Source organism: Nilaparvata lugens, chromosome 1 (assembly GCF_014356525.2).
Source record: "Nilaparvata lugens isolate BPH chromosome 1, ASM1435652v1, whole genome shotgun sequence".
Lineage (NCBI taxonomy): Eukaryota > Metazoa > Arthropoda > Insecta > Hemiptera > Delphacidae > Nilaparvata > Nilaparvata lugens.
The window spans coordinates 94,065,961-94,093,081 of record NC_052504.1 but is presented as its reverse complement, the minus strand read 5'-3'; the positions used below and the strand labels follow the sequence as shown (position 1 = coordinate 94,093,081).

The 27,121-nt window shown below is 35.3% G+C and overlaps 1 protein-coding gene across 1 annotated transcript in view; it reads right to left on the bottom strand.

Moving 5' to 3' along the window:
* The window catches only part of LOC111056898 (protein suppressor 2 of zeste-like), a 215,802-nt gene that overhangs the window by 52,325 nt on the left and 136,356 nt on the right, over positions 1-27,121 (bottom strand). The window contains 4 exon segments of the mRNA XM_039419633.1: positions 79-175; positions 1,456-1,559; positions 18,234-18,253; positions 18,255-18,331. Coding sequence (XP_039275567.1) covers positions 79-175; positions 1,456-1,559; positions 18,234-18,253; positions 18,255-18,331 — 298 coding nt within the window.

Here is a 27,121-nt window from a genome sequence, read left to right as displayed (position 1 = left end):
AATCTTACACCTGTGAGTGATCAACCTTCTGTCTACTAACGTTGAGAAGTTGGTGATTGTGGAGAGAGTGTTACTCACATGTCGTAATATTCCAACGATAAACTGATACTATCATCGGGGGAGTAGATCAGTCTATCTATGGCGACACCTCTCGCCTCTGGATGAAGGTGCAGATCTGTGAATTACAGAGAATTGACAATTAAAATTACAAACTATTACATATATCACGATCACAATATACAATTGCAAAGCTCATTGATTGTATACAAAGTGTTCGTATAAAAAGACTACTACTAATTTCAACAATAATTAGATATTATCAGAGAAAACTCCTATAATTATTAATTAATTCTATTATTAATTAATTTGCTATTATTAATTCTGTGATATTATGTACAATATTGGTGACCGAGCTTCACTCTGGAGTACAAAAGCATAAAGAATATATTACCATAGAGAAACAATAGCGTAAGTAGATATCCCATGGTATAGGGCGTTTATGTTGTAACTTTTACTGTTATCTCAAGCCGAGTACTGTTGATTATTGTCGAATTTTACTGTTTTGTTGGAGTGAGAGTGTATGAACGACACAATTTGAGAGACCACCAGTGTCACACAGTTTCACGGGAAAGAATTACATGAACTATCGGCTTGAGATAACAGTAAAGTTGCGACATAAACGCCCTATACCATGGGATATCTACTTATGCTATTGTTTCTCTATGATATTACGAAAGAAGAAGTTATAATAACATACATACAGAAATGTTCTATCTAATCACAGTAAATTGAGATTAAGTCCTAGAGGAATGCGAAAATTTCCCTCATAAAGGCCCAGTTGCACAAAGGCCGGTTAAATTTTAATCCTGATTAACTTCCTGTGAACCAATCAAAGAAGACCATTTAAAAGAGATGGATCTACTGGAATTAATCAGGATTGAAAAAAAACCCGGCATTTTTGCAACCGGCACTAAGTACCTGATTGAATGATTACAAAAGTTCAACAGCTGAGTCATAATTTTGGCACTCGCTCACTCACTTCCATCACCAACAGACGACGAAATAACTATTTTTTCAAGGATGAATAATAATTATTCTTTTAATGTCCGTCAGCGAGTTTTCTCAGGGATGAGACCTAATCAGAGAAGGCCTTTTTGAAATTGGATCTCATGAAATTAATCACAATTAAAATCTAACCGGGTTTTGTGTAACCCTCTCTGAGACTTTTACTTTTCAACGACAATCATATTATGTTGGTATCCGTCGGACATAAACAGCTCGACGAGTAGGCTTCAGTTGCTCTTGATTTCAGTTCTTCCAGGGATCTTACGACATAACCTGAAAAGTTTCTATGATGGGTTCTAGTCTAGTACTTCTCTAGTTTATCCTAGTAGAATTATGAAAGATACAGAATAAATCAATTGAATGGAGAAACTGTTTCTTCAAAACACTTACCGTGGACAGGATGTTTCTTGTAGAACTCCTGTCGCCTCCGCATTTCCGAATGGAAAAGTCCAGGCACTAATTTGTACACGATATCTTGAAGGGTTTTGTCCAGCCTGCAACAACATTTTGAAAAATAATATTAGACTTGAAATGGATCAAAGAAAGCAAAATTATTTAAAAAAAAACTATAATGTAGGGTAAGTCTTGAAATGGATCGAGAGATGCAAACTTATTTCGTTAAACTGAACTATATAATATGGTGTATTAGAATGGATCAACAAATTAGACTGCACCACTTCAAAATAATGGAGCAGGAAGCAGATTAGAGAGAAGAATCAGTGTCGCTTGTAGGTGATTATTGAAATATCACAGCATAATAATAAGAAGATGAAGAATTTGGACCAGAAAAAGTTACTTTTCTCAGCGGTGATTGGCAGTTAGTTGTTTAAATCATATAGAAGGTAAAAAATGTTGTGAGTAAAATCTCAATAGATATTTTGATGACATGAATATTGAAGAATAACTACGCACTTCATTTCATCAATTGATACACAGTAGTTACAATCTAGGAGCTGGCTAACTAAACTTATTTTCCTTCTATCGTAATGTATTATCTTATCCATATATTGAGGACAAATTCACTACTCTTTCATTTTTTGGTAGAGAGTTAGTGGGGAGGATATTTTTAATATTCTTTCCGAAGAATGGACATTGATATGTCCAAAGCTCCGCCAATTTATGTAGATGCATAACAATATAATTATTATCTATAGTTATTATATTACAAATTGCTTTTTCATATCATATACAGTTCAATAATTATTTTCTTAGTCTATATTATGTAAATTCATCTATAATTTTGCTGTATTGTAAGCTATTGTATATAAGTGTATAAGCCAGTATATATTGTAATCTACATAAATAAAGTACTCAATCAATCAATCAATTTTATTTGATGGAATTCTACTGATAGCAAATTGTCTCTGCTTTTTATAAGAATATTGTTTGTCGAATAGCAAATCCCTTCACAGGGATTTGAAAAATTTAATCTTAAATTTTAAAATTTTAATCTTTTTCAACAGAAAAATTTATTCTTGGAGTATCCTAAAAATTATCTAAATAAGATTACAATTATTATATCTACTAGTTTCGGTGATCACAACTTCGTCAGGGTATAAAATAAATTTATAATTATTTATAATGTAGTTATAATCTGTTACTTGATAATCTGACAATGGTATGATGGTATAAATGGTATGTAGTTATAATTTGTATTCTTATTTTATTAATTTTAAAGGGTACTATAATTCTATTTTATAAATACAAAAAAGAAGCCCTGAGTTCATACATTTTAATCTTGGAGCATCAATAATTCAAATCCGAAAGCAAAATCAAGGAGATATCTAACCCATTTTCTATCATAACTTATCATTTCGACCAATATCGTGAGCAAATTCACTACTTTTCAACTTAATTTGATGGGATATTACAGGGTGTGAGTTGTCACTTTTTGTGAGGATATTGTTTGTCGAAAAACGGATCCCGTCACACCAAGCCTGAGATCACTCATCTTGGGGAAACAAAAATTCGAAACTGCAGGCGAACGACCTTCTTAGTGGAGAGGCCAAGTAAAGAGCTGCAAACAGCCGAATTATTCAAGAGGCTATCGCATCGCTCACAGGAGAAAGAGAAACTTTCGAGAAAGAGAAAGATGAAGAGAAACTTGCAAGAGAAAGGAGTCGCGCAAAGTGAAATCACGCTTCATTATTTATGTACGGCCGGTCTGCGAAGGAGAAGCTGAAGAAGAAGGAGAAGAAGAAGAACTAGAAAGAGAGTAAGAAAAGAGAATCCTTTATGAAGAAGTTATCATTGTTCAAGTAAGCCTTCTGAATGGCAACACGTCTGGTACAAGAGGAAGAAGGAGAACAAAAACTACGAGGAGGAGAAGAAAAATTGAAGAAGAAAGAGAATGATGGAAAAAAGGTGGAGACAAAGGAAAATAAGAGATAAAAAGATAAAGAAGAAGGTGGTAGGGAAGGAGTGGGAGTGGGAAGAGATGATGAGAACTAAGACGAAGAAGGAGGAGGAGGAGGAGGAGAAGAAATAGAAGAGAAAAGAGAAAGAAAAGGAGTTGTAGGAGAAGACGAGAGAGTAGTGGAAGCAGAAGGAGAAGAAAAGTACGAGAAGTGGAAGGAAAAGGAGGAGATGCAGTAGAAGGAGAAAAGGATGAGAGGCGGAGAAGATAGAGAGGAGTAAGAAGATGAGATGAAGAAGAAGAAGAAGAAGAAGAAGAAGATGATGATGATGATGATGATTAAGAAGAAGAATAAAAAAGAAGGAGAACAATAAGAAAAATCTGGTGTGGCGCACTCACACAACTTTCCTTGCCGTTATGAAAATTTATCACCTGACGCTAGTGTTCCCGCGCATCACAATTCTACTATTCAAAGATCCAAGCCAGCTGGTGGCAGGACAATAAGGCTGTAGATATACGAAGTTTGCTATCTCTTCATAGTGAATGATTTAATAGAATCAACAGTTGCCAACAGTTTGTAATTGAAATAATAACATTTTATCGAATTTCGAGCTTATTTTCAATTTTAGGTGAAAATGTTACTGAACATTAATTGAAGAGATTTTCATGCTCAATCTTTTCCACTTAGAAGTTTTTGTTTAAATTGTATCTAAGCCTGATAATTGGGAATCTAAAATCAAACTTTGCATAGATGGGGCGGAGCTCCTCGAATTTTTACAGATATGAGACTTGTGGCAGTTGATAGAGCTTATCAATGACTATTTTAGGTATAAATTTGATCAAAATCGTTGGAGCCGTTTTTGAGAAAATCGCGAAAAACCCTGTTTGTGACAACATTTTCACCAATTTATCCACCATCTTGAATTGCATCAGATCGAAATTGTTCGTGTCGGATCCTTATATTGCAAGGACCTTAAGTTCCAACTTTCAAGTCATTCCGTTAATTGGGAGATGAGATATCGTGTACACAGACGCACATACACTCATACACACACACACCACACACACACACACCACACACACACACACCACACACACACACACACACACACACACACACTCACACACACACACAAACAGACCAATACCCAAAAACCACTTTTTTGAACTCAGGGTACCTTAAAACGTATAGAAATTGGAAATTGAGTTACCTTAATTTTTTCGGAAAGCAATACTTTCCTCACCTATGGTAATAGGGCAAGGAAAGTAAAAAGTGAGAAGTAAGAAGTATAATAGGAAGGAGAAGTGAGGGAGAAAGAAGGAGAAATAGTACGGAATCAAATAGAAAAGGTAATGAGAGAGTAGTTAGCAATGGAGAGAGTAAGTTACAGTGACACAGAGTAGAGACAAAGTTATTGAGATAGAAAGGAGGGGAATAACCAGACCTGTAGTAAGATGGGGTGAGAGAGTGAACAAATTCTAATTGTGAAAAGCCGAGCCGTTTAGAAGTTCCCGTTGCCCCACAACCACACAGAAAAGAGAAGGATGCCGATAAAGGGTGTGGAGGAAGAGGAGGAAGAGGAGGAAGGAGTGAGAGGAGGAAGAGAAGGAAGAGGAAGTTTAGTTGCGCCGACGGTAAGTGGGAATTAATTTTATAATAGCTTCCATCTTCCTTTTCCCCGCAAGCTGTACTTTGTTCTGCGAGTGCCTCTGCTTGCCTCACCCAGGCTGGCCAACACTCGTGTAAATTTCAAAGGTATCTCCACTTCCGCGGGACTTGGTCGGAAGGGGTCCTCCCCAGCACCCCACAAACGCTTGCTCTCTTCGCTTTAAAGGAAAGTGTTGCAACTCAATTAATCGAAACGTAACTTATTGGATTATCGTCCCACAATCAGGAAACTTCGCTACATAAAAAATCACTGCATTGAAGAAAATCGCAAAAATTAGAGAGGTTTTTTACAAAACTGATTTATTGGATTATCGTTGCCTCAATCAGGAAACTTCGCTAAATACAGAGGTACTGCATTGGCAAAAATCGTTCTCCACTTGAAAGGTGTCAAGTATACAATCAACCCTCAGGTGCCTTGTCTATTGTGTGGTGACTTTGAAGCAGACGAAACGCTGGAGCACATTTTTCTACATTGTGATTTATATAGCGGTTTCAGACAAAAATATCTGAGGAAATACTCTCTGAATTGCCTAAACGACATTTTAAATATAAGTGATGGTCCGGAAATTAACGACGTCTTTAGTTTCATGTGTCAAATGCTGAGACTAAGATCTTTTGTGCTCTCAGAATAATATCATCATGGACTGTTGACATGCCAGCAATGATACCTTGGACTTTTTTATTATGAGTAGAAATAATAATATGGAACTCTACTATTAGTTTTGTTGTGTGGAAAACTGTCTCTGTTTATTTATGTGGAAAATTTTCAGGAACTTTGTAATCGTACACTGTATGAAGCAATAAATAAATTCATTCATAATACAGATGTTTTTTGTGTAGTTGAGAAGTTGATATTGTGGTAATTATTCATATTGAATGAAAAAGACTGAGAAATTGTCAAAAAACACAGATTTATTGATACTTAGAAATACCGGTTTCGTTTATTACACCATTGTCAATCTCTGATATCTTTTTCAATCTTTTTCATTCATAATATACAGAGGTACTGCATTGGCAAAAAATGAAAAAATTAAGGTTTTGTTACAAAACTGATTTTTTGGATTATCGTTGCCTCTAACAGGAAACTACGCTAAATACAGAGGTACTGCATTGAAGAAAATCGCAAAAATTAGAGAGGTTTTTTACAAAACTGATTTATTGGATTATCGTTGCCTCAATCAGAAAAAACTCGCTAAATACAGAGGGTCATTGGAGAGAATAGCAAAAAAGACAGAAATTTGTCAGAGGAAAATCTCCTACCGCTTATGATGTCCACGTAAAGACCTGTTGACTCATATGTGAAAACACAATCATCATTTTGAACCGTGATAAAACATTACTATCGTGCAAATTCAAAGCAAATCACATTTCATGATGATCCATTATTTCGATTAGAGGGTGTAATGCAATATTAGAAATTCACAATATATAGATTGCAAAATACAGCAGTGCATTTAAGTGTGTTTTCTTCGGAAATACGATAACTTGTTGAGAAGAAAGAATGGATAAGTGAGAAGTGATATTGATTGATTGAGTACTTTATTTATGTAGATTACAATATACTGGCTTATACACTTATATACAATAGCTTAAAATACAGCAAAATTATAGATGAATTTACATAATATAGACTAAGAAAATAATTATTGAACTGTATATGATATGAAAAAGTAATTTGTAATATAATAACTATAGATAATTATATTGTTATGCATCTACATAAATTGGCGGAGCTTTGGACATATCAATGTCCATTCTTCGGAAAGAATATTAAAATACCCTCCCCACTAACTCTCTACCAAATAAGAGTGAAATAAGTGATATAAGTTCTCACTTATATCACAATATGATATAAGTGAGAAGGAAGAATGGGAAGGTGAGACATCGTCCCACTTAGACGCAGGCCTTCAAAGTTAGGAGGGACTTGGGTCCGTCAAAGTTGTGGCCTTTTTACTGATACTTCAGGACACTTTCCGATTCTTCTCTGCCTAGCCTGGAAGACAAAGTGTAGTCCACTAAACCCTCTAGGGAAGCCTGCTCTTCCCTCCTATTTTGTTACATAGAAAACTCCCTTGCCAACCCTGTCCGAACTTTTTCTCCCCTTGTTACTACGAGATAAATGAGAAATTCTGATGGCTTGTTTTAATAAATGTAGCACCCATGTTCTGAGTAACTTTATCTACTGTTTCTCATCCTTGGTTATTATTGTATAAGGTTTCCAAATTTGTTCACCAACATACGTACAAATTAAAATTGTTTACTATTCCCATTAAACAGTAACACTTTCTAATTCTCAACAAAAAAACCTCATCATTTCTCATTTTATTACCAACTCCAGTTTTTGATTTACTATTAATCCTGTGAAAATGCTATCATTCTTTGATTGTGTTCATCTTATTACCTACCAGAGCCCATACTCAATCGATCCAACATTAGGCCCGGTTGCACAACAGCCGGTTAGATTTTAATCGTGATTAATTTCACGAGAACCAATCAGAGAAGGCATTTTTGGAAAGACGGCTTCTCTGATTGGTTCTCGTGGAATTGATCACGGTTAAATTTAACCGGCTGTTGTGCAACCTTTTAATCGAAACATGGCTAAGTAGATTCCTGGGGGAAAATTATCAATCACATGAAAAACCAATTATCTCATCCCTCGTCATTCATTTTTCATTTTAACTTCAGAAAACCCTTTCTCTATATACATTTTGAGAATTACATCTCATAGTTCAACCACAGAATAGGTACAGAATGGAAACTGTCAATAAAACGCCTATCTAACCAATGCTTTTTACATGACGCAAATAGTAGACACGTCACGTGACCTTGGGAAGTTACAATCCTGGTCTTCTGATTGGCTTGTGGTAGTGAATGAGATCAATTGATCCGGATCATTAAAGTGATCCGAACCTACCATCAATATGTTTACAATGCGGCGCTTCCTAACAAGATGGCGGATTTTTGCGTCAGGGTAATAGCCAAGTTTCCATACTGTATGTATACTGTGGTTCAACCTCTCTACAACAAACTACATTCCAGTACTCTATTATTACACCGTTTTCACCATAAACCAATCTGTACTACCATTCTCAACCGTTATAATATATTTGATCCATTCATTCTCTTCACAACTCAACACATTAACAACATTCCTTTACCCTCTCTTGAAGTACAATTCAGTACACTATCCTTTTCACCTTGAACCTCCTCGTATTATCCTATCATTGATTCAATTTTTTACTTTCCTTGCCCTACTACCATAGGTAAGGAAAGTATCGCTCTAACGATTTTCTTCAAATTTATACCGTGGATAGCTATTCATAAGCCCTATCAACTAACATGAGTCTCATTTCTGGGAAAATTGCAGGAGCTGCGTAATATTCTCGAGAAAAATGGCGGATAATTACTAAAAAACCATGTTTTTCACGGTTTTCCCGAAACGGCTCTAACGATTTTCTTCAAATTTATACCATGGATAGCTATTTATAAGCCCTATCAACTGACATTAGTCTCATTTCTAGGAAAATTGCAGGAGCTGCGTAATATTCTCGAGAAAAATGGCTAATAATTACTGAAAAACCATGTTTTTCACGATTTTCTCAAAAATTACTCAACTGATTTATTTCAAATTCATACTCTGTATAGTTATTTATCAGCTCCATCAACTGGCATGAGTCTCCTTTCTGGGAAACTAATGGGGGGGTTCACCCCATCCTTGAGAAATGGACTTTGTAACCTCCTTCTCGTGCATGAGGTAGGTAGGTAGGTAGAGCAGTCTATAAAATAACACATAGTCGAGATATTTCATCTGAAGAACAGCTGTTTCGACGACTTTTAAAAAATCATTCACAATTTACACAAAGGAAAAAGTACTCTGAAAACAATTATATACACACATATACAGTAGTCTGATCGTAGTTTCAAATAATTATGTTGCCGCCAATCGTCATTATGTTATTTCTCTAAATTATTGTCGTTTAAGAATGAGGCTCCCAGTTCAATGAGCAAGGAAAGTTGTGTGAGTGTACCACACCAGATTTTTATTCCACAACATTCACCACACGACACTCACTACAGTCCATTCCCTACTCAACAAGCCTTTTTTGTCTTACAAAATACAGTTCAGTATACATTATCACACGTCACAGCTCAACGTGTTGTATAGTTTGAGAGCCCACACACACACACCCCGGGGGCAATGATTAAGCAGAAGTCTGCAGTTAAGCCACGCCCCCCTCCTTGTGACTGGCATCAGCCGCCTCACACACACTCACACACTTCCGGTGCTTACACGCGCGCACACACGCACGCCCAACTTTTGTTCTGTTCACAAAGCCGGAAGACAGATTATTTACCCAGGAAGACGAAGACGTAGAAAATACTGAAGACAAGCTGCTCTCCTGCTACAAACTAGTCAACTGAAATGAATGCGAGTTGAGGACAATTTCTTTTGAATTGAGTAAGTCAATATTGTAGCATGGGTCACATGAAATAGTTGTATTTATGTTTTAGTCCGTAGTCCATAGATTTGTCTGATCGGAGTGTGAGGATTTGAATCACATTTCAGATCAACATGAAGTATTGCATATTGATATAATATCGGGGCACCGAGCTTAGCTCGTTATTTATTTAATGACTTTTGATACACCCAACACAATTCTTTAAAATGATTGGGGAAGTACTAACAGGCACAGCCCAAAACTGTTTCTTTCCCGAATTTTGATTTATACACTATAAATAGTCCAGAAAGTAGGTTATGTTCCATACACTTGAATTCAGGTTCAATTTTCTGTTCAAACATTTGAAAACAAAAAATTTATAATTCAGATTATATACAAACCAAATTGAATAACAAAATAACACTCACTAATCACTTGAAATTGTCAAATATCAACTTTGAAAATTATGATATACTCCAATTTAGGAGGATTATCATGTCATGTCAACAAATCAGATTATGTTGATCAAATCGATTAAATTGTATAGCTAGATAAAATTTCTCGCCCACACAGCAGGCACACGCATCTTCTGTTATCGAGAGACGACGAAATTATCATCTCAAGTCTACTCTTATAAACAAAGATCTGAGCCAGCTGGTGACAGGACAATAACGCTGGATACATACGAGGTCTGCATACATACATTGATACATACATTCATGCATCATAAATCAATTAGTAAAGTAAATCAAGTGAATAGTAGTAGTAATAAATAAAACTAGTAAAAAAATCTGGTGTGGCACACTCACACAACTTTCCTTGCCGTTATGAATATTGATCACCTGACGCTAGTGTTCACGCGCATCTCAAGTCTACTCTTATAAACAAAGATCTGAGCCAGCTGATGAGGACAATAACGCTGGATACATACGAGGTCTGCTATCCCTTCATAGTGAATCATTTAATAGAATCAACAGTTGCCAACAGTTTGCAATTGGATAATCACATTTTCTAGAATTTCGAGCTTATTTTCAATTTTAGGTGAAGATGTTACTGAACATTAATTGTAGAGATTTTCATGCTCAATCTTTTCCAATTGAAATTTTTTGTTTAAATTGTATCTGAAGCTTGATAATTGAGAATCTAAAATCAAACTATGCATAGATGTTCAGGTAACTGTATTTCGTTAATTATGTATTTTAATGTGAGCCGTTTTGGGTGTATTCCGTGACTTAATTTTGTATATACATTGTATTGTAAATATGTTTGGTGAATAAATAAATATAAATATGATTGATCAGCGAACATTAATATAGTCAATTCAAATTAACATTCAAAGATTGACCACAGTCATACATAAACAATTCCGTTTTCGGTAAACATTCAGTATGAAGGGTTCGTACAAAAACATAATAGCCATGATATGGTGAATTCATTTCAACGTTTTGCTTTTGAAAAGACCCGGAAATTTCGTTTTCACACGCGCTAACACAGATTACAGAGAAGAAAATTATACAACTCAACGTGAAGACGCCTCAGTTAAAGTGCTTGATGAGGGAAGTTTTTCCACCAGCTTAAGTCTTAATGCACATTGAATACAAACAAAAGCCAGCACAGGGTATCACGGTTTCAAAGCGTGGTAGTCAACAGAGGTATTCAAAGAGATCTTGTTTGGAGTTAAGAGGCAGTTTATGCACAGAATTAGGACTCATTGCACGGGAGTGTACAACATTTGTAAGAGGATAGGACGAAGAAATGCGACGAATGGTGAGGAGAAGAAGAAGAAGACAAGGAGAAGGAGGTGGTGGAGGATGAGGAGGAGGAGTAGGAGGAGGAGGAGAAGAAAGAAGGGGAAGTTTAGAGGTAGTTTATGCACAGAATGAGAATTAATTGCGCGAAAGTGTACATCATGTGTAAAAGGATAGGACGAAGAAATGCGACGAATGGTGGAGGAAGTAGAAGAAGAAGAAGAAGACAAGGAGAGGGGTGGAGGTGGAGGGGGTGGAGGAGGAGGATGAGAAGGAAGAAGGGGAGGAGGAAGAGAAAGGAACACGACGGAAGTACGGAAGTGGTTGTTGTAAACAAGGTGCTAGGATACGCAAAGGGGTTGTCAGCTTACACGAGAGTTCGCGAGGAGATGAAGAAGAAAAGAAGAAGAAGAAAAGAAGAAGTAAGTAGTAGTAGTAGTAGAAGAAGAAGAAGAAGAAGAAGGAGTAGGCCTATAGGGAGATGTGGAGAAAGACGATGATGATGATGATGAAGAAGAAGAAGAAGAAGAAAAAGAGTAAGACAGAGATTATTCATGAAGAAGTTATCATTGTTCAAGTAAGCCTTCTAAACGGCAAGACGTCTGGTACAACAGGAAGAAGGAGAGAAAAAAAACTACGAGAAGGAGAAGAAAAATTGAAAAAGAAAAAGAATGATGAGAAACAGATGGAGACAAAGGAGAATAAGAAGATGAAGAAGGAGGATTAGGTAAAGGATGAAAAGATAAAGAGGAAGGTGGTAGGGAAGGAGTAGAGTGGAAAGAGACGATGAGAAATAAGACGAAGAAGGATGAGGAGAAGAAATAGAAGAGAAAAGAGGAAGAGAAGGATTTGTAGGAGAAGAAGAAGAGAGAGTAGTGGAAGTAGAAGGAGAAGAAAAGTAGGAGAAGCAGTAGAAGTAAAAGAAAAAGGAGGAGATGCAGTAGAAGGAGAAGATGAAGAGGATAAGAAGAAGAAGAAGAAGAAGAAGAAGAAGAAGAAAATAAAAAGAAAAAGGAGGAGTAGGAGCAGGAGATGAAGGGGATGGAAAAGAAGGAGAAGAAGAAGGAAAAGAAGGAGATGAAGACTAAGCAAAAGTAGGAGATGATGAAAAATGAGAAGGATCAGTAGAAGGGGATAGATAATAGGAGAAGGAAGAGAAGATAATAGAGAAGATAAGGAGAAGTAAGAAGAAGATAATATTTGGAAGAAGAAGTTGCAGTAGAAGGAGCAGGAAAATGAGAACGATCAGAAGAAGAAGAAGAAGAAGAAGAAGAAGAAGAAGAAGAAGAGAAGAAGAAGAAGAAGAAGAAGAAGAAGAAGAAGAAGAAGAAGAAGAAGAAGAAGAAGAAGAAGAAGAAGAAGAAGAAGAAGAAGAAGAAGAAGAAGAGATGCCATAAAGTAGTGAGAGAGAAAGCGTGAGCGAAGTTCTTGTGATGGAGTGAGGAGGAGGAGGAGGAGGAGGAGGAGGAGGAGGAGGAGGAGGAGGAGGAGGAGTAGTTGGAGGAGGAGGAGGAGAGGAGGAGGAGGAGGAGGATGAGGAGGAGGAGGAGGAGGATTGGGTTGGGGAAGAGAAGAGAAATTGCAAAGCTGTCACTTTTGGCAGAGTTGAGTTGGAAGGAAACGCATATTATATATATATATATATATATTATATATAAAATATTATATATTTGGAATGGGTGATGAAGGTGTTCCAAGGCAAGGCGCTTAGGTACACAGAACACAGCCGAAACCAAGTCAATCAGACACGTCGTTTTCCTGACATTTGAAACATACTGTAGACTGTAGATTGATGTCAGGTATTACTTCTCACCTATCAGCCTACTTCGCGTTACTAGATACTGGGCCACACGTGCAGCCCTCGCTGCCACACTCAGTAATGAATTCAGTTCAATCCCGTTGATTTTTGTTTAGAATTAGTGGGAAGTCACCAACATTCTCGTGCCTTTGGAAATTTTGTCATGTTTTTTCAAATATTCAGGTTACTGAGTTTTCGATAGATGTTTTTGAAATATTAATCATACCGTTTCAGTAATGACCTGAGTTACTGGAAAGGTTTAATTCATATGTACAGTTTCGCCGAAAAATCGATTTCTAGAATATTCAATCAGAGAACATTCTAGAACGAATAGTTTTCGGAGTGACCAATAATCTTAATTGCGACGGCTCATCCCATTCTGCAGCCACAAATTGTAATTAATGGCCGAGGGGACTTGGATTTTCCCCAACAATAGCTCTCCACCCTTCCATGCTTGAAGCGGAGGTTACTTTAAAAGCACTACTAGCTAATTGCCATCTGCTTTTCTATGAGACTGTTTTTCGTTTCAATTTGCTCTAGAGTTGTTCTCTGGAATATGAAGTAGTATGCATGCGATAGAATTTGGAGGAGAAATAATATTCAATACTCTGAGTGCCGGTTGCACAAAAGCCGGTTGAATTTTAACTGTGGTTAATTTCATGAGAACGAATCAGAGAAGCAGTCTTATTGAAAAGGCCTTGCACAAAAGCATATACCCTCACCCCAGGGTATATACACTCTCACCCCAACAAAACATTAAAAACCGACAATAATCGACAGTAATCGGCTTGAGATAACAGTAAAAGTTGCGACATAAACGCCCTATACCATGGGATATCTACTTACGCTATTGTTTCTCTATGGTATTACTTTTCCATTAATACTTTTGAATTGAAAATGTACTACCAATTTGTATAAGCCAAGGCTCTTGAACAAATAAAATGATTATTTATTATTGAATAAGTCATTCATAAATCGCTTGTAAGAACTAATGACAGAACTCGAATACCGCAGTTATAATTTTAGACAGTTTAGACTAATTTCCATTGTTTTAATTCAATTTTTTAATTGAAAATGTACAACCAATTTGTATGAGCCAAGGCTCTTGAACAAATAAAATGATTATTTATTATTGAATAAGTCATTTATAAATTGCTACTAAGAACTAATGACAGTACTCGAATACCATAGTTCTAATTTCAGACTGTACTTGAGAATGTTCGTGAACAACCAAAGAAATAATATCCACAATTCTCTTTGAAATTGACGATAAAAACGGCAGCCTTTGCATAAATCAGATGTAGGGTTCAGCAATTCTGAATGAAAGTGCGGAATATTTAAGAGCATCAGCATTATCTCACTCAGCGATCCGAATTGATATGGTAATTTCTGAGGTAATCCCGCATTTTATTTCATCTCCTTCGGAAAGATTACGATGCCCGCGAAAAAAGGCGGTTTTTCATTTTAGATTTCGAGTGAAAAGGAAGAGAAAATTAAATGGTGAAAGAGAGGAGATTTCCAACTGAGTACAGAAAAAAACTCTTCTTAGAGAGAGAAAGAGACGAAAAGGCAGATGAGAGAAAGAATTGGTACAGAAGAAAAAACTCTATCTAGAGGAAAAAGAGAAGAGTAGGTAGGAGAGAGAGAAGGATTGATTGATTGAGTACTTTATTTATGTAGATTACAATATATACTGGCTTATAAACTCATATACAATAGCTTACAATACAGCAAAATTATAGATGAATTTACATAATATAGACTAAGGAAATAATTATTATTGAACTGTATATGATATGAAAAAAGCAATCTGTAATAACTGTAGATAATTAAATTGTTATGCATCTACATAAATTGGCGGAGCTTTGGACATATCAATGTCCATTCTTCGGAAAGAATATTAAAAATATCCTCCCCACTAACTCTCTACCAAAGGACGAGGAGGAAGAGGAGAGAAAGGATAACGTGGGAGAAAAAGAGATGGGTTCGGAGTGGAAAAAAAATCTTTTTTTTTAATCATTCTATATTATGAGTGAAAAAGGAGAGTAGAAGATAGACAAACATGAATGAGAAGCGGGTGATTATTGAAAAATATGTAATAATAGGATTTAAATACAGTATAGGATGAGTAGAAATGATTAGATAAGTGAGCATGATGTGAAAGATAGAGTAGATAATGAAGAGGAATAGGAATTAGGAAAATAGAAAGAGAAATAAGGTAGACAAGAAGGAAGATGAAAAAGTATTAAAGAGGAAGAGGAGGAGGAGGAGGAGGAGGAGGAGGAGGAGGAGTAATAGGAGGAAGAGATGGAAGTGGAGGATTGATTGATTGATTGAGTACTTTATTTATGTAGATTACAATATATACTGGCTTATAAACTTATATACAATAGCTTACAATACAGCAAAATTATAGATGAATTTACATAATATAGACTAAGAAAATAATTATTGAACTGTATATGATATGAAAAAAGCAATCTGTAATAACTGTAGATAATTATATTGTTATGCATCTACATAAATTGGCGGAGCTTTGGACATATCAATGTTCATTCTTCGGAAAGAATATTAAAAATATCCTCCCCACTAACTCTCTACCAAAGAACGAGGAGGAAGAGGAGAGAAAGGATACCGTGTGAGAAAAAGAGGTGGGTTTGGAATAAAAAAAAAAAATTTTTTAATCATTCTATATTATGAGTAAAAAAGGAGAATATAAGATAAAAAAACATGAATGAGAAGCGGGTGATTATTGAAAAATATGTATTGATAGGATTGAAATACAGTAATAGGATAAATCAATAGATATAATAAGATAAGTGAGCAAAATGTGAAAGAGAGGGTAGATAATGAAGAGGAATAGGAATTAGGAGAATAGAAAGAGGAATTAAGGATACTGAAGACAAAAGAGTATTAATCAGTAAGTTGATTGATTTATTTTATTTCCCTGACCCTTGCCAGGTCGAAAAAGACCTATTATGTCAAACATCAAATTACAAAAATACATTGCAAACTCAAATCACAGAGATGAAGAAAAAAAAAAAAATTAAAAATATAAATAAATTACTTCATTCTTATGTTTTTGAAGAGGAGGATGAGGAGGAAGAAGAGAAAGAGGAGGATGAAGATGAGGAGGAAGAATAAAAAGCAGAAGGTAGATGAGGAGCTGGAAGATGTGAAGGTGGAGCATGAGGTAGAGGAGGTGCAGGAGAATGAAAAGGAGGAAGAGAAAGAGGAAAAGTAGTAGAGAAGGATGAGAATGAAGGAGAAGAAAAGGAAATAGAAGAAGAAAGGAGAAGAAGAAGAAATTGAGAAGGGAAGAAATGATAGGGCAGGCAGTAAATGGTGCAGCATGCGGCTTGGAAGAAAATATTCCAAGAAACCAAAATCGCGTTAGCAGGCACCCTCACCCTCTTCTTTCATATTCTTCTTCTTCTTCTATTTCTCCTACTCCATCACCTCCTCCTCATCCTTTTTTCACACACCGTTAGCGTCGGCTGCCCTTCGACCCTTTATCCGGCACGGGCCGTTGTCAAGAAAAGAAAGAGAGAAAGAAAAAGTAGGGAGAAAGAAAGACGGCTCAACCCTCAACTGAATCCAAAATTGTCTTTGCAACTGCAACGGCTTGTTCGATAAATAATATCCAGCTCTCCCTCTCCAAATCCCTATCACAAACTCTTCACTTTTTCCCTCGAAATATTTCTTGTCTTCTTATCTGATCAGTGTTGTTCCCCCTCCACTGACATCAATGATTACTCTGACGGTAACCAGTTTTTCGTGTTGTATTACTCATATACCGTATGTATAATCATAGAGAAACAATAGCGTAAGTAGATATCCCATGGTATAGGACGTTTATGACGCAAGTTTTACTGTTATCTCAAGTCTATTACTATCGATTATTGTAGATTTTTACTGTTTTTTGGGGTGAGAGTGTATGAACGGAACAATATGAGAGACTACCAGCGTCACACAGCTTTTTGGGAAAGAAATAAGTGGACTATCGGCTTGAGATAACAGTAAAAGCAGCGACATAAACGTCCTATATCATGGGATATCTACTTACGCTATTATTTCTCTATGGTATAATACTACAACCAAAGTAATATTAAATATAATATTATGTGAACACCACACAATACACAACTATTACATACCACTACAATATTTTAATATTATTTTATTTATTAATGCATTTTCAAGTGTAAAAATTCAACATTTCACCTTTCGGATCAGATACAGATGGAAAATTTTCAGTACAATGTATACTTTATGATGTGTTAATGAGAAGTGTTTACATAACCTCATTTAGACTATTTTATTATCAAAATTAGGGAGAGAAACCATTTTGGGTTTATCCTGTTGATTTCCTCTAAATCATCAATTTGATGTTATGATTGTAAAATGAAATAAATTAATTAAATATAACTCCATAACTCAATTGGAATCATTCCATTCCAATTCCAATTCCAGAGTGTTCTGACTTTTGCGCTTCGGACATTTAACTTTTCATAAGCTGATGCTATTCTTATCAACTAGCTACCACTAATTTTAAGAACGGATAACTACAATACTAATAACAACACACAATTCTGATACTCAATAATTATTCTAATAATTTTCTTAATGAGTACATGTAAAACTCAACGGGTTGATAATAATTGGAATAAAGGAATCCACAATTTCATAAGTTCTGAGCATGAGGTGTCAATTATCTTACGAAAAGATCTCCGACAATTTTGTACATGTTAACTTTTAACTTGGCCTTTTCCCCAAGTATAATATGAAAAGTTATTGGACTTCCACAGAGATAAAAAGTTGTGAAATCATCAGCGTATTCCTGTTACCCGTTTGGTGGTTAAAATACATATTTTTCATTCCTAATATTTTTATCACTTTGACGAAAAAAGTTATTATTTTCGCTTTAAAGTTTTTTGTCAGACAGTAAGAGGTTGAACATTCCTTATTCTTTTCAAGATTAATTTTCTTGCCATTAGTGAACTTGTTCAACCAATTTGGGACTCTCATTCATTTACAACTATAGCTCATTAGTAAAATATACTAATAAGGAATTCATGCAATTTATATGAAGTGAGTTTCGTTTTGTAATTAACAAATATGTTTCAAAAACATACTAGTATTATAGATGTTTACTTACTTCAAATTGAGGTAGGGTTTTTGTCTTGTGAATTTGCACCTCGCATATTGGACAGTAGCTCTTCGTTTCCAGGTACAGAATGATGCAACTCCGACAAACTGTAACAAAAATATCGATATCAAACATTTTCGATTAAACAAATCGATCAACAAATATCGATTATCGATTGTTACATAATAATATCGAGGGATGTTAATCGATAATAAATCGATCAACAAAATAATATCGATTATCGATTGTTATATAATAATATCGAAGGACCTGGCTGGCTCAGGTCTGGTGTCAGAGTTTTCAGGTCGCAACTGATCAATTTCAGGGCCTCTGACAAGACCTAATAACTGCTTTTTTGAAATGTCTTCATCCCTACCCCTAATTCTAAAGTAATGAGGGTTGTTGTTCATCTACTATCTACAATTTGTGATATTTTTATGTTGATAACCATTCGTTTACACGTTTATGAATATGTATCTTGGAGACAACGCACTCCACCGATTACTAACCATATAAAAATGAAGCTTCATTAATTTACTACAAGTTTTGTTCAGTGGAATTTTGTGATATCTTCAATAGTTTCCGAGATATCCGCTTTTATACCAAGTTTAATTACCTACTTTTTACTTTCCTTGCCCTATTACCATATTATTCCTTTCCGAAAAAATTAAGGTACCCCAATTTCTAAATTTCTATACGTTTCAAGGTCCCCTGAGTCCGAAAAAGTGGTTTTTGGGTATTGGTCTGTATGTGTGTGTGTGTATGAGTGTATGTGCGTCTGTGTACACGATATCTCATCTCCCAGTTAACGGAATGACTTGAAATTTGGAACGTAAGGTCCTTACACTATAAGGATCCGACACGAACAATTTCGATCAAATGCAATCCAAGACGGCGGCTAAAATGACGAAAATGTTGTCAAAAACAGGGTTTTTCGCGATTTTCTCGAAGACAGCTCCAACGATTTTGATCAAATTCATACCTAAAATAGTCATTGATAAGCTCTATCAACTGCAACAAGTCCTATATCTGTAAAAATTTCAGGAGCTCCGCCCCATCAATGTAGATAGATTCCCAATTATCAGGCTTCAGATACAATTGAAACAAAAAAAATCTAGTAGAGTAGATTGAGCATGAAAATCTCTGCAATTAATGTCCAGTAACATTTCCACCTAAAATTGAAAATAAGCTTGAAATCCGAGAAAATGTGATTATTAAATTGCAAACTGTTGGTTCTATTGAATCATTCACTACGAAGAGATAGACCTCGTGTGTTTCCAGCGTTATTGACCTATCACCAGCTGTATCATATCTATGAGTAGTAGACTTCAGATACGCGAGTACACTAGCGTCAGGTGATCAATTTTCATAACGGCAAGGAAAGTTGTGTGAGTGCAAAGTTAGTAGACAGAAGGTATTTTAGTTGAATTGCAATTGGAGTGGGGGAACTGCAGTCGTGACGTAGGCTGTAGTACAGAGTAGGCAGAATATCGCATTCTTGAAAATCATACGGTGACGTATAGTCAAATTATATAACACAAACATTTTCTGACATGCAAGATTTCTGTTTCTGCTTTACAATAATTATCAAAACATTTGAATAATACAAGTATTTTGCCATATAAAAGCAGAAACCCCACCTCCTAACCTTCCCTTTCAAACCCTAAATGTTTCTTCATCTCTTAGGTCGTGTTTATATTTTGTAGTTTGGCTATACATCAGCTTGTGAATTTCGGGGATGAGATATTTTGATTCTCGTAGAACATGTGCTCGATACCAGCATAAATGTTCAGTGCATTTATATGAATGAAATTCTTCGGATTTATTGGGATCGGTTTATCGGATTATTGCAATGCATTGGTTTATCAAGATTTTTTATGGGTTAATCTGAAATTATAATAGTATAACGTTGTCTACTAACGCTTTTCCAGCTTATTAACTCTTCCGTGTCACGTTTTTAGATTCTTGAAAAACTTTCAACTTAACTTTATTCATACAAGTTGAATGAACTTGAAATATTTAACAACATCATTAGAATCAGTGATTCAATCGCTATAAGTATGTAGAATTTTTAAGTTCTAGGTCAATCTTGAGGGGATCAAACGACGATGTATTTGAAGATACAGTGCTGAACTGTATGCTCAGTGTGGCTACTCTATCACTTTTTTACTACACGTGACGTCACGCTGGCGTTCCCCCCACCACTTTGAATCTTTCACCTGTGAGTGATCAACCTTCTGTCTACTAACGTTGGTGTGAGTGCACCATACCAGATTTTTAGTATTCGTTGCCTAGACTATTCTTTACTATGTACAATATTAGTATGAAGAGCACATATCAGTCTTTATCTCATCAAAAGGACGATCTTTCCGACTATTGTATTGTTCGCTCTATCTAATAAATAAATAAATAAATAAATAAATCTATAGTGACACCACTACAAACTGTCATCATCCTTCATAACTAACATCAATGCTGCCCATTAAATCAACGCTGACAGCTTCAAAGTGAACTCACTTTAGTCACAATACACGCTCACTGTCATCATTGGCTGATCGATAAACTTTGATGTTACTTATAAGGCACACTGACAGTTTGAAGTGAATGTCACCACTTGTTGACATGGGCCAGGCCGGCTCAAGGTCATGTTTTGCGAGTGACAGGCAGTCGAGAATGCAAGCAGTGCAAAATGACAGGAGGATGACATCACAGTGACGTCACTCAACATGTACATGTAAGTGATTTCAGAAGCTCGAGTGGATTCTATGTAGGCCGATAATAGAGTGAGTGGAGGGGTGGGTGATAGAGGCTGTAGTACAAGGTCAGTGTCATCAAAACAGGATGAACATGTTGGGAGTGAAATGGTCTCAGAATATTGGATTTTGGTTTCAGTGAGAGGTGAAATCTGAGAAGATAAATCCTGAAGATATAAATATTATACCAGTAAAGCTGTGTTTCTATAATAAGAAATTATGATGTTTGTTATTTATTTTATACATCTTAGGGTGGGCACACACCACTTAGTCAAGACAAGACTAGTCACGATCAGTCACAATACTTTTTTAATAAAGGCAGCGATTCAATTCAATTCAATTCAATACTTCACATAGTTGCTTATGAAGCAACACACACTGATTAGTCATTGCAATTAGACATGCAACTATGTGAAGTATTGTGACTAAACGTGTCTGATCATGTCTTGTCTTGTCTTGACTAACTGGTGTGTGCCTAGCCTTAGTCATTGCAATTAGACATGTCTTCATCAGCAACAATGTGAAGTATTGTGACTAAACGTGTCTGATCATGTCTTGTCTTGTCTTGACTAACTGGTGTGTGCCTAGCCTTAGTCATTGCAATTAGACATGTCTTCATAAGCAACTATGTGAAGTATTGTGACTAAACGTGTCTGATCATGTCTTGTCTTGTCTTGACTAACTGGTGTGTGCCTAGCCTTAGTCATTGCAATTAGACATGTCTTCATCAGCAACAATGTGAAGTATTGTGACTAAACGTGTCTGATCATGTCTTGTCTTGTCTTGACTAACTGGTGTGTGCCTAGCCTTACATTGCCAGGTCTGACAAGATGTATGGCAAACACTGGAAATGATAAACAAAATAATAACACTACTATGATTAAAACTCAATTACAATAATAGTTCAAAATAACATATTTGTGAAAATACTTGCTGAAGATGAAATGAAGATACAATTTCGAGGATGAGCAAATTTGTTGGCTACTGTGTGGATTTTGAGATTGATAAAGATGGAAACTTGTGAAACAAACAAAGAGTAGGGTTTTAAATTTAATGTTTGTGCTTTTGTCATAAATAATGGAGTATACTATTTGTTTGCCTCTATATGTTGTAATTTATCTGTTGATGTAATAAATAAATGAATCTGTTCATTTAATCTCTACATTCTATCTATATGAAGAGAGGCGACTAATTATGAGAAATACTTGAACGACAATGGAGAAATACTTGAACGACAATGGAGAAATACTTGACCGACAATGGAGAAATACATGAACGACAATGGAGAAATACTTGAACGACAATGGAGAAATACTTGAACGACAATGGAGAGATACTTGAACGACAATGGAGAAATACTTGAACGACAATGGAGAAATACTTGAACGACAATGAAAGTTATGAAGATTGGTAACATGGAGAGAGTGTGAAATGAAAAAGAAAGATAAAATTAACAACAATGAGAGAGAAGAGAAGAGATTGGGAATTGCGAGAGATAGATAGATAGAGAATCACACAAGTTGAACAAGTGCTAAAAGAGAATTTGTGAGAGACGAAACCAATTTACCGATACAAGGTTGACAGGAATGTCATTCCAGCGAACGCAGGGACAGCTTGTTTTGTTCGGCCTATGAATGTTTCTGTTTGTCAGTCCGGTAAGATTTTTCATCTCTCGTGTGATATATTCTTTTTGAGATTATATACATTTTTTTTCGAGAACGAGGAAAATTGGATACCGAACAGGTTAGATCTAGAAACAGCCTCCTGATATCATTAACTATACATGATCCAACTATCATATCATGTACTATGTTGTTAATCCAATCTGATAATAATCACAATATTATTGATTATAACTGATATAATTACATAAGTCTTATGTAAGCCAAGTTAAGTAATTGGTACCAACACTAATTTCAATAAAATTTTCGAGCTGGAATTGAACATCAGCAAAGTTTGGAAACAATAAAAACGTCTATTTGCTAATTTGCTATCTATTTTTTAAAAAATCTGCTAGCCACTCATCTAACGTGTTTCGGATGGACACTTTGTCAAGTCGGGCTTGGCTGCCTAAAAAGGCAGTCGTTAGGTCATGTCAGATGCCCTGAAATTGATCAGTTGTGAGCTTAAAGATCTGACACCAGATCTGAGCCAGCCAGGTCACTCGATATTATTATTTTATCTACGAGAGTAACTGAATAAAAGCTTGGAGGTCAACTGTTCAATGGTAAAGTAAATTCGTATGGCTTTTGTTGGTGGGGAGTCCCTTGCGGGAAGGTCCCACCGCCTGAATATATAATTTAAGCCGTCAATGGGCCTTACGACTGTCATACTTCAGCCGGGACCGACAGTTGTTCAATAACCAACAAGGACTGTATGATTCTTCTTTTTAAATGATCCTATCAAGTTATAGTTCTTCATAATTTTCTATGGGTATTAAATTTGTACCTGTTTGAATTCTTCTTTGGTTATTCACACTTTTAGCAGTCATCAAGAAAAAACAACATAAAAAAAAACATTTATTTACTCCTGCAAATTCAAAACGGTAGCACAAGTAGTTAGAATTTTAAGAAACTCATACAATTCAGATAATTGAAGAAGTGATTTACAGTGGATGACATCCGTTTATTGCTGCAGATATATATGATGGTTTGATGTGTGTTGTGTGTGAGTGTTTTATTCTGCTATACGTATATAGTTAACCTTTGGAAAACATAAACATTCTATCAACATTTCTGGAGAGAAATAGTATACAGCCTCAGCCAAGTTTTTCCTCCAATGTCATAACTATATTATGATTATAGTGTTTTGTAGAATGAATGGATATAGTTATTTGTGCAACTAGTGCGCAAAGTGACAGTTTGCTGCACCGAAAGAAACGTTTACTTTGGAATGGTTTCTTGAGTGCAGCAGAAGAACTTTGCGCACGTATTTCACATTAAGTTTTTCCTACAGTTACCATTGAATATGAGAAGTGGGTAATTATGGGTAAAATTGCCTGAAATGCATCAAATGTTTTTCTGTGTAATTTTATTATTGATAAAAACCTTAATCCTAAAATCCTAAAGTCCTCGTTGTTCTTGGTTATAATATATAATGAATAATAATTAGCGCGTTGTGCTCCGTTGCACCTCTGCTCACTATAGCAGCCACAGCAGTCACTGTTACCAACTTCATTTTGATTTTGCTGCACTGTTGCTCCATATAACCTACTAAGTATTTTGCGTTGTCATGTTGCAAATCTGGAGTGCAGAAAAAATTTTCCCGTACTAGAGCGGAAAAGTGATTCTTTGCGTTCTGTAATCAGTGTAGCAATGGCCACTTTTCAACGTAACTGTAGGAAAAATAAATAAATAGTTCTAGTTTTAGAAAATAATGGAAAGCCGCTTTAAATGTCAGTATTGGTTAGATGTGTAGCGGTACTCTTATTCATAAGAAATACTGAAAGTATAAAGTGAACCTCATTGTACAAAATGATAGACAGCCAACTTGAAACTGTCATTATTGGGAGAATGAGAAGAGGTGATGCTATTCATAGGGTATACTGATTGTTTAAAGTGAATCTCTGTACACAATAATAAACAGCATCTTTTCCTATCACTATTGTTGGTATGGAATTATTGTTATAATGAAAATATGGAAGTATTCATTGATGTTATTATTTATAAGAAGTGCTGACTGATTAAAGTGAACCTCAGTATACAAAATAATATCATAGAGAAACAAATTATCATAGTTTCTCTATGATAATAGCCTAGAGAAACAATATCGTAAACAATAATAGCGTAATATTTGATAATGTCAACCGCTATGATAATAGTCAGCCGCTATCAACTTTCTGTATTAGTACGATAGGAAGCGTTGGAGTTATTCATAAAAATATACTGACATTTTAAAATGAATCTCACTGAACAACATAATGAAAAGTGTCTTCAAACTGTCAGTATATTTATTTTTTATTTATTTATTTATTTATTTGTTTATTATTTATTTATTATTTATTTATTTATTTATTTATTATTTATTTATTATTTATTTATTTATTCATAGGCAATAGATACAATTCAGGTAAAAACACAGGCATTCGCCCAAAACTGCTTTAAACCTTAATTTGGAATACACAGTCTAGAGGTTTATGTAAATGATAACTCAATTCACACACTATTTTGAGTCCAAAAAATGTATGTACTACAATAGTCAATAATTTTGAATTATCAGATTAATTAATTTCAAAATACAAATCCAACAAAAATTTTCCTTCACAATCACAAAAAATAAATAAAATGGGAAGCATTAGTATCATTTATGAAGAATACTGTCAGATTTGAGTGACTCAGACTAAACAACATAATAGTGGCAAGGCAGACGCCAAGCCTGTGGGAATCCTGAGATACCGGTTTTGAAGTGTGGAGTCTGGAGTGTGACTGAGAGAGAGAAGCTCTCGTCTGGTCTTCCCTGCATTATATTGGAAAGGACGTCTGCCAGCAAGTGCCCGGTAGCCTACGGTAGTCGTAACTCATTCATCTTGTTTGCTACTGACTTTATTCAGATAGCAAGTGTTATAAAATTGGTGGGAGGACTCTAGTCAAATTGATGAGACTTATGTATTTGATAGCTGTGGCAGGCGAAGTCTCTTATACTGTTCCAATATGCAGGATTCATTCTTTATTTTTGCGAGAAGCACATCATTAAAATTACGGAAAGAGGAAGTTTATATAATATATATATATATATATATATATATATATATATATATATATATATATATATATATATATATATAAAAAGCGAAATGGCACTCACTGACTGACTGACTGACTGACTGACTGACTCAGTCACTCACTCACTCACTCACTCGCAGAACTAAAAATCTACCAGACCAAAAAAGTTCAAATTTGATAGGTATGTTCAGTTGGCCCTTAAGAGGAGCACTAAGAACGGATTTGGGAAAATGTCCAGAGAAACGCCCAAAATCTGCGTTTTTCCAGCGTTTTCTCAGCTTTATCGAAAACAAATGAACAGAAAATGTTCAAATTTAGTACAGAAGCTCATCTAGGGTTTAATAATGTTGTGTTAGAAGGAATTTGCAATAACGTCAAAAATACGCCCAAAATTAGCGTTTTCCAGCGTTTTTTTTTGCTTTTTCCCAGATTTATCGAGAACAAATGAACAGAAATTGTTCAAATTTGGTACAGAAGCTCATCTAGGGTGTAATAATGTTGTGTTAGAAGGAATTTGCAATAACTTCAAAGATACGCCCAAAATTAGCGTTTTTTGTTTTAATTCTCATAGAATCCAAACGAAGTTTTCCACCCTGCATTAAATAATTGAAATCAATCGGTGATTAAATCGAGCGAGGAAGTATTTTGACTTTCTGATGGAATGAAGCATGCTGAAATGAAAAATGCAGGCGAGCGAAGCGAGCCCGCTGATATCATTTTTGGACGATCCAGTCGGGGGTCCAGGGGGCGGAGCCCCCTTGCTAGACGGATATGGCGAGCGAAGCGAACCTGACGGCTAGTCTAAGAGATAAAGTTTCATATGAAATTTCTTTTTTTTATCTAGAGACGCTCTTTAATCTAAATTCTCCCAAATTTTGATAAGATTATAATAGCCCTAAATTCTCTTATGTCTTTCAGGGGTCTTTTGCCTATTAAAATACAAACTAATAATATTAGTAGTCGGCTGGTTATTAGAATAGAAAATTGATACAATATTAGCTGGTATTCTCTCATGCAACAGGGCCCAGGACTCATTGTATTTTCATTACCAGTGTATAGATAAGTTCAGTATGTAATTTATTTACATATAAATAAAAATATAAATCTGAGTACCCCTTTTAAAATTATTTTCACGACATGTTTCGGTTATATAAAGCCATTAAAAAATAATTTTAAAAAGGGTACTCAAATTTATATTTTAATTTATATTCAAAAGTAACCCTAAAGGAAAAAGACACTTTATTCACAGTATGAATGTTTGCCAACACTTTTTTTCAGACATGTTTCGGCTATATAAAGCCATTAAAAAATAATTTTAAAAATGGTACTCAAATTTATATTTTCTTTTATATTCAAAAGTAGCCCTAAAGAAAAAAGACACTTTTATTTACAGTATGAATGTTTGCCAACACTTTTTTTGTGT